Here is a 13,350-nt window from a genome sequence, read left to right as displayed (position 1 = left end):
CACTTTGGGTGCGCTCAAACTCCTCGGTCACCTTGCGACGTCTCTCGATCTGGGTGTTTCCCACCTGGCTGCGCGTTTGACTCTGCGACTGCGACTGGGCCTGCTGCTGCAACTGGGAGGACTGCTCCCGCTGCTGGATGCTCAGATTGCCCACTCGCTGCTCCGTGATCTTCTCGGGCTGCTGGCTGAAGCTCTGGCTGGCCGACTGCGAACTCTGCTCCGAGTGGGCCAGCAACTGACCCTGGTAGCTCTGGCCCGTTGTAATGGAGCCCGTCTGCAGACGAGGAGCTCCGGACACTGAGAGAATAGTCGACTTCGGTTCCGGTTCCTTCATCCTCGGAGCTCTGATCGCGTTGAGCGGATTGGGTGGCGGTCCCGGGGCCGGCGAACGTGTCCTGTCCGGAAAGGGCGAGGCACACAGCTCGTTGTAGTTCCTGGCGTGCGTGGCCGAGCACTCCTCGAAGACCAGCTTCTCCTCCGTCTGGTAGAAGGGCACAATGGGCGCGGGCTTGTTCGTCAGCGAGGGCGTGTACGGCCGCGTGGGGGTCAGGGCCTGGTCCGGGCGCACCAGTTCGTCTAGCGGTTGGAAAGCCATCGTTACTGGACCCGAGCGATCCTCGACTATGATGGGCACCGACAGCTGGGGTCGGCGTTCCCTCTCCCGCTCTTTCTCCCGGGAGGGTGCCACCACAGGTGTCGGCACCTGGGCTATGGGTCTATGTACAGCGGGGGCGGAGGAGTCACTGGGTGCCGGGGCCTTCGGGGCATCCACGAAGGCCAGCGGCACGTTCTCGCGCAGCTCCTGCGGCTCCGGGGTGCGGATGGGACTCTGGGTGGGCAGCACCGTCCAGTTGCGCTGGTACTTGGGTATGCTGTCCGCCTTGTGGAGGCCGGACTGTACGGCTTTGCCCTGCTTGGTCAGGTGGCTCAGCGGGGAGGGCGGCGGGAACAGGACCTCCGAGTGCTCGAGCTCCTCGGCGGTCTCCTCGATCAGTTCGTGGGCATCGAAGTGTTGGTGGCTACTTTGTACAGCGATAGCGATAGCTGGAGGAGCAGGTGCAGGTGCAGGTGCAGGAGCAGGTGCGAAGGCAGGTGGGACTGTGGAAGAGGAGTTAGAGCAAGCAGTCGCTTTGGAGCTGTAGGAGGCGGAACTCTGAGATTGGGCATTGCCATTGGCATTGGCATTGGTATTGGCATGGGCCTGAAGGGTTTGGGTCTCAGCGAGAGTGGTTTGCGAGAGCAGGGAGTGTCGATGTTGCTGTTGGGTTACTTGGGTCTGCTGTTGGGTTACTTGGGACACTTGTTGCTGTTGCTGTTGGGTTCTTTGGGTTGCTGATTGGGACTGTTGCTGCTGTGTTTTCTGGGGCTGTTGCTGTTGAGGAGGTTGCTGCTGCTGGGTCAAGACATGTTGCTCTTGCTGCTGGGACTTCTGCGAGAGGTGCTGTATCTGTTGCTGCAACTCTTGGCTATGGGCACACTGTTGCAGTTGCAGCAACTTGGACTGCTGCAGTTGCTGTTGGCTCAGCAGGCTCTGCTGCTGATTGGAGAGTTCCCTCTGCAGCTGGGTCAACTGCTGGCCCTGGAGGCCATTTAGTTCCTCCTCCTTCTTGTGGAAGAAGTCCAATCTCTTCTGGTTGCGCTGCTGGGCCTTGCAGTACTTCTGGTACTCCAGATCGGTTTCCTCGTCTCCTCGCAGGGCCGAAGCAATCGATGCCCGCGGGGTGTCGGCCACACTGCCAGCATTCGATACCGGGTTCGAGGAGAGTGGCTCTTGGGATGGCTGGAATGCTTGCATGGCCGCGAAGGCGGAGGACTTCCGCGGCTGGTCCTTCCGCGTCTCGTAGTACTCCACGGACTGCGGCGGCTCCAGTCGAATGCCCAGCTCCTCCTCGTGATCCAGCACCTGAAATTCATGCTTCTTCAGTTCCTGCTGCTTCTGCTCCTCGTCCACGCGGTGCATGGCGTTCTCGGGGTTCAGGGGGGTGTAGCCACGGTCCGGGGCGGTGCACAGGGCATCGCACATGCTCAGGTGCTCTTTGGGGGTGGGCAGGTCAATCATGTGGATGGGCACATCCTTGTCGAAGTGACCTTCGAAGGGGCGATCGGGAGCGGTGGTCAGGGCACTCACAAATGGCGACTTGGGGCGGTAGTCCTCCCTCAAATACGGTTTAATTTCGATGGGTGGTGGCATATAGGGCTCGGTTTCCTCAGGCAATGGGACGCCCTGGTCGGCGGGAGGGGCAAACTTGAGTTCGAACTCGGGAGCGGTTACCATGGCTTGGGTGAGACGGGATCCCCGGGGAGGAGACTCCCGCAGAGGCTGAACTGCAGCTGGAGCTGGAGCGGGTGGAGCAGGAGCAGGAGGTGGAGGAGGAGGAGCTGGGACCTCTTGAGCTCTGGCCGCCTCCTCCTCGAAGTCATCTCCACAGGGCCGGGGAAAAGGACACTCCACCAGGTGGAAGGGAACCTCCGGGGCTGTGGTCAACACTCGAATCATGGGATTAATCCACTCCTTGGGCATGGGATTGGGAATCTTGGTGGGAGGTATCTGGCGCACTGGGGCAATCTCTATTTTGATCTCGGGCGTGGGTTGGAACTTTCGCTCGCTCTCCAGGATTTGACATCTCTGTTCGATCACCAGACCCTCACGATCTTCCTCGGGTATGGTCTCCAGTTCCCCGGACAGTTGAGGCAACTCCTTGATCTCCGGTTCATCGTTGAACACAACGCGACGCGTCGAAGGAGCAGGAGCAGGGGTTTGAGTGGGTGTGGTCACGGGACTGGGTGTCACCTCCCTTACCATGTCGACTAGTTTATAGGTGCTCAATGGCACCGCCAGCGAGTCCACACACTCCTGGGCACTTCTCCTTCCAGAGGCATAGTCCTGTATGGAATCCTGGGTGCTGCCATAGTCCACCTGGTAGTCGAACTCTGAGCCAGATTGCTCCTGCATCTGATAGGCCTGAATCTGGGCAGCGTACATGCGCTGATACTCCTCCGAAGTGGTTGTCGTGGTGGTCGAAGTGGACGTGTAGCTATCCGAACTCGATTCCTGCTCCGCCAATTGGTGGGTGGTAAGTTGGGGAGCCGAGTGGCTCTGCCATTGGGGACCAGAGCTCTCCACTTGAGGCTGCGGATCTAGTCGAGCAGTTGCTCCTCCAGGCGGTAATGGAGGCACTTGTTGCACCGGATTCGAAACCACCACATGTTGCGTCTCCGGCGGAGGGATGTAGAGTGGTGCTGCGGTGGGCGCCAAGTGGCTGTCATCCTGCGGCGGTGGCCAGGTGAAACTGGAGCCACGCTGCGATTGCCGACTGGCGGCCAGTGCCACCTCGATGTCCATCTCAAAGCAGTCCTCCTCCTCGTATTCCGGCTGCAGCTCCTCCACAGCCTCTCCAGCTTTTTGGGGGAACAGCCAGGGGTCAAGGGGTCAAGTGTGTTGTGTGATTTTGGGGCGCAGAGGGTTAGTTTGGTTTAGTTTTGCAGGGCGGACAGGGCAAATATAAGAGCAGAAAGAAACAAAAGACAAGCGCTTGTTAGTCCTTGGCACTGAGAAAGCGGCAGAGCGTTGGTTGGTGGATCAGTGGATCGGTTTTCAGTGGTTCAAAGGATCAGTGGATCAGTGGTGGTGCAACGGCGACAGCGGCAGCGAATTCGAAGGCGTATTTACAAATTACAGAAACAACTTTATTCTAAAAACTACTAGGCAAGAGGCGGCACAAAAACTAAAGCAACTAAATCCTGATTTGGTTCAGTTTGTGGTTTTAGTGTAGGTAATGGGCTGCGAGTGGTTCGAGTACTTTGAGTGGTGTAGGGATGGTCAAGTTCAAGGCACACAGAAGCAACTCAATCGAAGCGAAGCAATGAGTGGATCGGAAAAGTTTTACGCCCAACCCAAACCAAACCCATTGCAATTTGTTGACAGACAAACAAACAACGGTGTATCGCTGGCCGTATAGAGAGGGAAAATATTAAATGCGATTCAACAAAAGACGAGCGGCGAAAGGGGGGCAACGTTTCATGCCCCTCGCCGAGGCAAATAAATTTTTTATTTCTTATTTTCAGAGCCATTTTCATGGTAACAATAAACACACGCGTATACACGACGAGGGGAAATTCTCTTCCCTCCGCTAGGCACGCATATTTACTTCCATTTTTTATGGGCCCACGTCTGACTTCGACCCCCAACACCCAACCCCCAACAAAAAACAGAAAAACCCCAACCCAACGAGCAAAAATGGCGGCGTCGACAGGTAGTCATTGGATTTTATTATGCATAATTCGGTATTGGCTGTAATTTCGCAGAAATTGAAAATGGCAGAAACACACGGAGGACAAAGGACCGACTGTTTCTGTGGCAGATACTGCAAACGGAAAACAAACAAGCCAACGCAATGAAACGAAATTATTGCCGCAAATATTTTGTCATATGAAAAATGTTGGCAGCAGCAAAAACAGAAAGTTTTCGACCATAATAAGAGGCCGCCAGGGCATTCGGCAAAAGTTCTTCTTTATGTTTATTATTATTTCGGTCCCCATTTCTCCCCCATTGTGCTTAGACAAAAGGCATGCAAAGTTGTGCAAAGAAAGAAATTCTTAGAATAGCCGGGCACACAGTTCGATTAGTACTTATGTATATAGACAGAACAGATGTATTTGAATATCCGAGAGCGGAGAGACTTTTCAGAGCGCTTGAAGCGGTATGCGGTTAGGCATGAAGCATTTATACTATGATTTCTTATAAAGATCTGTGGATGTGGTTCTTTGAAGTATATAGATTTGCAGTTTATTGCTTAAAACTCATAAGTATTCCATTCAATTTTGATAGTATGCTTAGGTTTTTTGTAGAACATATATTTGTTTTCCAGAATATCGCCCACTTTGCACGCCTTTTTATTAGCGGGTTTGGGATTTTCTAATACGTGTAGGGGTAACCGTATCCTAAAAGAAGCAGAAACCAAAACAAAAGTTATTCGTGGGATTATGCTTAATGAGCCTAGGACAATAGTTCCGCCCGATACCCAAAAATAGAAGGCAAAGTGCCCTCGATAAATCCTCGCTCTGACGAATGCCAGAGTTTCCTGTGATATATGGCCCCTTGGCACGCTTCAATATTCGGCCACTCCATGCCAAGAAAACTGCGGAAAAGTGGGGAAAAACTGAGGCGGATGCTTGTTCGTATAATAATGGCTGGTAATTTATCTGCTTTCGTTTACATTTCCCGCTCCGTGTGGGAAAAGCTGAGCTGCGTGTCGGCATTTGTGCAAGGCAAACATTTGTTTGCCAGCATTTCTCGTTTTCCCCCACCCCCTCAGCAAATTGGAACTGGATTTGCTCATATGCCGCCACTCGTTTTTTTTTCTGTTGTTGGTTTTGCCAGGGGGCAAAGTTTCGGGGTCGTAACCCGAAACCGAAACCCCAAATGATTGCTGCGGTTGTGCGTGATTTTCGCTTTGATTAGGAGATTGATTTCTGGCGGAATGAAGATTTATGCCATCGAGGAGCTTCTCCTTTCGCGTCCCTTGCTAATTGCATTTTTAATTGCTTAACGAATGTGGGCGCTGGCGAAAATTGCCCCATAAATTGGGAGTGCAATTGTTGGTGCCGCAATATTTGTTGTTAATTCATTTACGTTATGACAGCCACCATCGCAGCGCGGTAATTGATAAACAAACAAACAAACAAACAGACAAACACGGAGGCGCAGAGATATATGTGCAGATGGCGAAGAAAAAACACCAGAAATTTCTGTGAGAGACCCCAAAGTGTTCTTGTTAAAGCCGTTAAGCACAGTGAGCGAGAAACACAAACGTCAATTAAAATAAAATGAATAAATATTTCGATTTGGATACTTTGGAATATTTAACAAAATATTTCCTTTAAGCTTTCACTTTTTTAAGATGTATTATTCTAAAAGTTGTGTATATTATTATTGAATTTAAACTTTCTTTCTTTTTTTTTGGTTTTCGCTTTTCCTTTTCTTATTTTATTTATTTGGGTTTTAAATAGTTATAATTTAGTAAGGGACTTGCAATCCGAAATTGTTCCCTGAATTCACCTAACCTTTGTCTATAATTTAACTTTTCGTGTACACTTTCTTCTGCAGCCCACCGTCTGCGGCCTTCTTCATTTTCCCCGATGGGATATTTGCGCTGCATTTAAAGCCCTATTCTGGCAAAAAGGGAGTCGTCGAGGAGGAGGAGGTGACCACAATGGCAACAGAAACGCAGGCTGAGGCAGGAATTGCAGCGGCAAGCGAATACATTTTATATCATTTATTTCTGGGAAACATGAATGGGTCTTGTTTCGTTGCAATGGCAACGCGTTACGTATACGCAGCGTATCGGTTTGGTTTGCTTTCATTCTGGTTTGGTTTTTCGGATCGAATCGGTTTGGTTTGCGTTTGGTTGTATTCCACACCCCTTTGTCCTCGATTTTTCCCCACCATTTTCCCAGCGATTTCGCGTTTGCATTCGCCTTTCAGCACTTTCGACTGGCACACGGAAGTGGAAGATGGCAATCGCATTGGCATTGAAACCACCGCCCCTGCATTTCCCCCACCCGCGGTGGCATCGGCCATTGTCAGTTTTAATTTCCCGTCTGGGCCCATAATAATGATAAACACATTTTAAAATGTTTCCACCTACTGATTGAGTTTGTCAACAAAATGCTTCCATTATTATCACATTCGCGATGATGGGGGCACTGCTAATGCAATTCATTTGTGTGCTTCGACCTGAATGGGTTTATATGGCTGCGATGGGCATGGATATGTGATATATGTATAGCAGAACTCTTTAAAGCAGCAGCTTTTTCGGATGATATCGGACTCAACAAGTGAATTAAACTACTGAATTACTGCAACTTTGGCTGCGAGGCAATGGGAATCTTTGTTGCATTTTGGCTGCATTTTACCTCGATAGACATTGTTATTGTTGTAGCTGCTATAGTTGTTGTTGTTGGTGGTGGAGGAGATGATGTAGGGGGACTGACTCGGGGTGCTATAATTAGATCCCATGGGGTAAGAGTTCCTATACTGCTGCTTCTGCTGATTGTTGTACTGCTGATGCTGCTGCTGCTGTTGGTACCTTACATTACGACCTACATATGTACACAGCACAGAAAGATTGGTATATATACACACAGGCAGCAGACAATATATATATATATATAGAGTGTAGTGTAACTTAAACTATGCTAAATGTTTTATGCAACCACATTTGCCAAATAGTTTTCATTTAAGTTGCTCACGTGAACGGGGTATAACGAGCAGAAAATGGTTTTAGTAAATTTTGCCAGAAGCATTTCAATAATTTCGATTTTTTTTAGGGACTGTTGTTGTTGGTTAGTTGTTTCGGTGGTTTACGGCTTTGCGGTTAGGTCATGTGCAATTTATTTCGATATATATATAAAACTCATTGTCTTTACAAAACAGAAATCCGGTTAATACTATACAACGATCGCTCTTTCTACATCGTCTATCGCTTATTTTTTTGTTTCTGGCTAACAACAAAGGAACTAAACTGCGGGCTAAATAGGGTATATATGGGCATACAAATATGGTACAAAATCTCAATTGGCTTAAGCGACTAGACCCATTCACCCTCTGACAGACAGCCGTCGTCATCATCAGCCTTACCTTGTTGGCCGACATTGCTGCGGGGCAAAGTGGCGTACGCGTTGTTGTTGTTGAAGTTGTTGTTGCCGCCGGGAGCGGGACGCGGAGACTGCTGCTGCTGCTGCGGCGGATACGAGGCCACCGGCGACTTGGGAGCGGCGGCACCGAAGGGACGGGCATAGCCCTGGTTCACCTTTTGGATGGCAAGAGATAGAATTGTTTATTAGCATGGTTTATCTCATATATTCTATAGGTTCAATTCGAAGATAACACTTTACAACACTTCACAACAAGTCAGTTAGTTTGGGGCTGATCGCAGCGAGCTGAGCGGAGCAAAACGCAGGTACTTACAATTTTTTTGGTTTCTTGATGGCCATTGATTCAGGCAAAGGTCAGTGAGGAACAGGGCTTTACATTACATTAACTATGTATTAACTATGTAGTACTAAAAATGTAAGCAAGTATTCTTTTAATTACACCATTCAAAGGAAGAGATTTTTAAACTCAGTGAATATCAACTTAAGGCAATTTATTTACTATTGAGAAAATAATAATATTGCTTGCAAACTAATTAAGCTAATTAGCTGAGCTTCCTTTCCTACATAGCTTTTGTTTAAAGCCTAACAACTATGTATTATCAGTCTATATTTTTCGGTATTTTTTTAGAGAGGTTTCCAGAATGAAATCAATCTCGTACATGGTTTTGCCAAAGGTGGCCAATTAAGAGGTGATAAAGCGAGTCTCCAATGTCCCCTTAAGCCGACTTATTTCCCTGAATAAAGTCAACTTTGCCCTGTTGCTCACTGCCCTCGACGACCTTGGTCTAATTGGGGGGCGGAGTGGGTTGGATTACCTTGTAGCTGGTGCCCGTCCCCTTTCCGGGGGCCTGCACGCTGCGGATGACGTTGCCGGTGAGCGTGACGTACTCGAAGGGCTGATCGCCCCCACCGGCGGTGGGTTGTTGTTGTTGTTGTTGAGGGGGTGGGGCTACAGCACCCGAGTTGGTGTTAATCTGGCCATAAATCGAAGACGGCTCATCCGCCACGTAGGCCGACATATTGTCTGATGTTGCTGTTGCAGCTGGGCTATCTGTTGCAGTTGCCACTATGGGTGTAGCTGCTTGTAATGCTGTTGCTTGGGGGCTTGCAACCTGATGTGGGTTAAATTTCAATTGATTAGCAAGGGTCGCCGTTAGGGCTGCCACAAGCGGCTGTTGTTGTTGTTGGTGTTGGGGTTGTTGGTGTTGCAGGTGTGGCAGGTGTTGCTGTGGTGGTGTTGTTGTTGCCCCTGTAAATGGCTTGGCCGTGTTGTTGTTGTGTCTCTGTGTCGTGTTGCTGGTGTGTTGCTGTTGCTGCTGCAGCTTGTTGGAGTACTCTTTCAGCAGCTGGTTGTACGCATTCGGGCTGCTCTTGTTCTGCGTATTCATGTCGTTCTCGTTCTGCGCCTGCAGCCTGTAATTCGTCACGACCTGAGCCTGCGGAGGAGGCGGCGGCGGCGGAGAGGGCGGGGTCGCCATGGTGTAATTATCAGCCTGACCAGCGGGGGATGCGACAACAGCAGCCACCTCCAGCGACGTGGAGGAGGCGGATGTCTGCCGCGAGTGCTGGGGCGAACCGAAGCGGTCCAGCGACAGCGTGGAGGAGTAGCTCTGCTGGCTCTGGCCCACGCCACTGCCACTGCCACTCCCACTGCCGCTGCCGCCAACTCCGGAGGAGGAGGAGCCACTGGAAATGGATGACAGGCTGCTGTGGGTGCGCGTGTGTTGCTGTTGCTGCTGGGTGGAGGGCAGGTGTTGCTCCGGGTTGAGTTGCTGCTGTTGCTGCTGCTCCGCCTCGTACTGCAGCAGCTGGGTGGGCGAGGGGGGCGGTGGCAAAGGCAACTCCTGGCTGCTCTCAGACTCAGGCTAAATGGGTTAATGCGGGCAGGCAGGCATGCAGGCAGGCGGGGGTTAACAAAAGGCAGTTAATTAAAATGCACGCGCTATGAGAAGTGGCACACAACCTACGGCTGATTAACTAAAACCTCATTTGTGCTAGTTTGTGTGTGTATAGTGTGTAGTGTAGTCTAAAAATGGCTAATAGGTCAAGGTCAATGAGCGGGGCTAAGTAAAAAGCCCCACTCCCAAAGGGTAAGACTGAAAAAGAATCCATATTCCTTGGCTAATCCGTTCGGGTGATTATGCAACCTTTGCTAATGATTTGCGAGAAGAGTTTTCCTTGGCCTAAATCACTGAAATACAGTCGTTTCACTTGATTCGTTGAATCGTTGGTCGTTGGAGCACAGTTCTTAATCCGGACAATTCTGGACAGTTTTTGTGGGTCAGGCGATCGGTCGCTTCTCTGGTGTCCGCTCACTGCGGACACAGTAACGGACACTTCGCGGACACGGACACGGCTGTTCGATGTTGCACGAGATGCGCACTGGGCTCAGGGCGCAAAGAAACTGCGGCCACGGCGGCCAAAAAGCTGACAAACCGCTGCAGCTGTGTGTTTTTTATAGAAAGCCAAAAAAATAAAAATAAGCCAAAAAAATACGAACATACGGCGCGGAATGAGTAAAAAGCAGCGCTTGGCATATATATTTAGCTTCTAGCAGCCATTGCACATTTTCGCGATATGCGCTGGCCGCCGCAGAAACAGAATCAGAGAAATAGTAAAGTAGACTATTTATACCACCATGCAATCAATCTGGTGGTGTCGATCCGATTGATTCTACCGTTTCGTGCCAAGGGGGAAGTCTTCAGTCTTCAATCCCTCAATGAAAACCCCCTTGATCTGCTTACCCAATCAGCCGTAGGTCGAACCAACAAACATAAACAATAAGTTTAACTTTAACTCCATGCAAGGCAAACAGAGGACTCACGCAAAACACAGAATGCATAAAATGCATAAAATAGAAACACAGGCAAAAACACATAAACAAGGGGCACACAGAGAAAAATTCATAAAAACTATGTGAAATCAATTTACAGAAATAAATAGAAAAAAAATTGTATATTACACGGCTCGTTGAAAATAATGTGCTTTTAATATTTTTAAATATCCTTAAGAAGACTTTTCTACATAAACTTTTCCTCTGTGCTGGCAAATGCATAAAACTTTTCCATTTCATTTCGATCGCTTTGTGGCCAAGAAAAGTGAGGAACAGACAGCCAAAGAAAACAGTAAACAAGAAGCGTTTCTTGATAAAATTGCCCGAGATGTTTGAACTTCTTTTGCTGGCACGAAAACTTTTTGCATTATATTGCATTTTTCTCTGCCGTCCGCCTTGTTCTGCAGATGATTTTTAACATTTTAGCATATGTCGGATGCTGGCGCTTCCGGCGAAATGTGCTGAGTTTAAGCAAACATTTTTGCTGCCAATATGATAAAATTGAATGTTGCAAAAGCTGATTCAGGTGGAAAAGGGTACGGTGCGAAAGGGTCTTTCTTTGAAGCGTGTTTCTGTGTCTATATCTATACATCTGTGTTTCGTTGAGTGTCTGACATTGTTTTAGCCACGGCAGGGAACAGTTAACACTTAACAGGTGGGGTTTTCCACCTACTACACATGTCTTTACTTACCGGTGCCGGGGCGGAGTTTCCATTGGAGTAGCCGTTCGAGTTAGAGCCACCGTATCCGTGCGAGTTCAAGGCTGTCGAGATGGTGGAGGCACTCAACTTGGTGTTGCTACGAATAAAAATAACAGAAAAGATAGCTTAGACAATCTGATTTGCCAGCGGTAATTGCCTGTCACCAGCCATTTCGCCTAATTGCCCCCCAGTGCAAGACCTTTAATTTGGTTTTGGCCAACGACACATCGTTTTAAATTAAGCAAACATCACGCAGAAACCCCAAACAAATTCCAAATGCCAAATGCAAATTGCAACTGTCACTGGTCGTATACATTTTTGACACACCAGCAATATCGCACACCCTTGGGCGCTTACAACCCGATATATGTATGTATCCCCAATCGATTGCATTGGGAAAGTGCATTCCCAGTTCGATTGCCATCGTTTTAGTTGGCAGCCAAAGTATGTGGCACACACATATGTTGCCAATTCATTTATTAAAAATTTGCGGCACAGTCGATGACACGTCAGCAGAGCAATCAGTGTCGCCTCTTTCATTTCCATTTGGTTGCAGGGCGGGCAACCAAAACAAAACAAGGCAATTGGTGTGTTTGGAAGGGGTAAACCGAAGAGCTATGTACCCTAAGTTCTTGCAGACTGCACGATGAAATTAGTAAATTTTTTAAATTTATATTAAAATTGTGAATAAATTGACCATCTGTACGTGATCATTAAGGATTTTTTTGGTGCTCAAAGACATCACTATCCCAATAATATATGGAATTTAAGCAAAGTTAAGGAGCTTAATAGTAGTTTCTTTCATCACCACCTATTTTTAGATATTTTTTAAGCTAATACAACATTTTAAAGAGTATTCTCTCTCGAATGCATGTAAAAACAGAGTTGAGCTTGGGCAATTTTTCGTCTCTCGTCATGTCAGGCGTATTTTGGCATACAGCAAGGGCGCTGAATTTATTTATATTCCATCTCGTACCCCTTTTTTTCCCGCCACTGACCAATTGGCCGTGTAAAGGGAAATGCCAGTAAAAAAAAATCAGAGAAAATATTGGGGATAACTTCGATCACTTACGGCTTGATGGGGACGGGAACGTAACCCTCGGTGCCGGAGGGAGGATTATTGATGGCGGCCTGCTTGGCGTGGATGTCGCAGTAGAGCTTGTTGTTGAAGTTGTAGTAGCCCTGGTTCTTCAGCGAAGTGCCGCAGGTCGCACACTTGAAGCACTCCACGTGTAGATTCTTGTCCTTGATGCGCACGAAGACGCCACTGCAAAATGGGTGAGGTAAAAGTGGGTTTATTAGCGGGATTGTAATGAGGAAGCGAAAGTTCGAGCAGCTCTTCGAGGGTCTGGGATTGCCTTAAAATAATAATATGTAATGTTTGCATTTAATTCGGTACTCTTTAATTTAAACAAAAAAATAGTTTCTCTCTGAGATTGCAGCAGGAGATTACAAATGTATATTATTTTAAAAATATTTTTCATTACAAAAAGTTACTTTAATATATATATTCAAAAGCATATTGGTAGCATAAAAGCTATGAGTCTCCAAACTAAAAGTTTACAAAAAAAAATTACTGAAAAATCTCCTAATTATGTTTTAAAAAAATTGTTCATTACAAAGAGTTTGCTTAATAAAACTACCAAAGGTATTATGGTATTAAAAAGCAGTTGAGCCTCAGAAACTTATAAAAAATTATACTTGATTTAATGAAGAGTCAAATAAAATGTTTATCATCCGTTGATAACACCTTTTTAACTGCTAGATATAAGCTGGTGTTTTTATTAAATTTTTTCCCCAGACTAAATCCATTGAAGAGCTCCTCGAACGCTTTGCAGACAAAATTTAAGTCGATGATTGATCGAACAGCACTTGATTGCTGATTACTACTGATAGTTCGCTGTGCATTTGTGTGTGGACATTAAAAACAGTGGCCAGAGCTCAGGTGTTGTGGAGTACAGTGCGTGAGGGGCAAACAATTGACTTCGCCGCCATGGGTCCATAGCTCCGTGGAATAAAATCGAATGCGAATTAAAATGCAGACACACGGGGAGGGGCATGAATTATCATTGAACGGCGACCAGGAACAACAACAACGGGGGTCCTTACACAATGCCCACGCCGCACAGCTGGCAGGCCGGATGTCCGCTGGCGGTCAAT

At 47.8% G+C, this 13,350-nt stretch overlaps 1 protein-coding gene across 10 annotated transcripts in view; it reads right to left on the bottom strand.

Annotated features, from left to right (window-relative positions):
- LOC108141263 (PDZ and LIM domain protein Zasp) overlaps positions 1-13,350 on the bottom strand; it is a 58,222-nt gene that overhangs the window by 4,001 nt on the left and 40,871 nt on the right. For 3 of the 10 annotated variants that reach the window (XM_017264520.2, XM_017264525.2, XM_017264526.2), the window contains exons 8-10: positions 12,263-12,457; positions 11,182-11,287; positions 7,640-7,811 (exon numbers count right to left, since the gene is read on the bottom strand). In XM_017264520.2, the coding sequence (XP_017120009.1) occupies positions 7,640-7,811; positions 11,182-11,287; positions 12,263-12,457 (473 nt within the window). Of the gene's footprint in view, positions 1-4,763; positions 4,942-6,915; positions 7,102-7,639; positions 7,812-8,471; positions 9,522-11,181; positions 11,288-12,262; positions 12,458-13,350 lie in introns of those variants that run through there. The other 7 variants (XM_017264516.2, XM_017264515.2, XM_041707284.1 and 4 more) reach the window with 5 other exon arrangements.

The sequence above is a fragment of the Drosophila elegans genome, unplaced genomic scaffold (assembly GCF_018152505.1).
Source record: "Drosophila elegans isolate 14027-0461.03 unplaced genomic scaffold, ASM1815250v1 contig_183, whole genome shotgun sequence".
In the NCBI taxonomy this organism is placed as follows: domain Eukaryota; kingdom Metazoa; phylum Arthropoda; class Insecta; order Diptera; family Drosophilidae; genus Drosophila; species Drosophila elegans.
The sequence above is the reverse complement of the archived record's forward strand: the minus strand, read 5'-3'. Positions and strand labels throughout refer to the sequence as shown.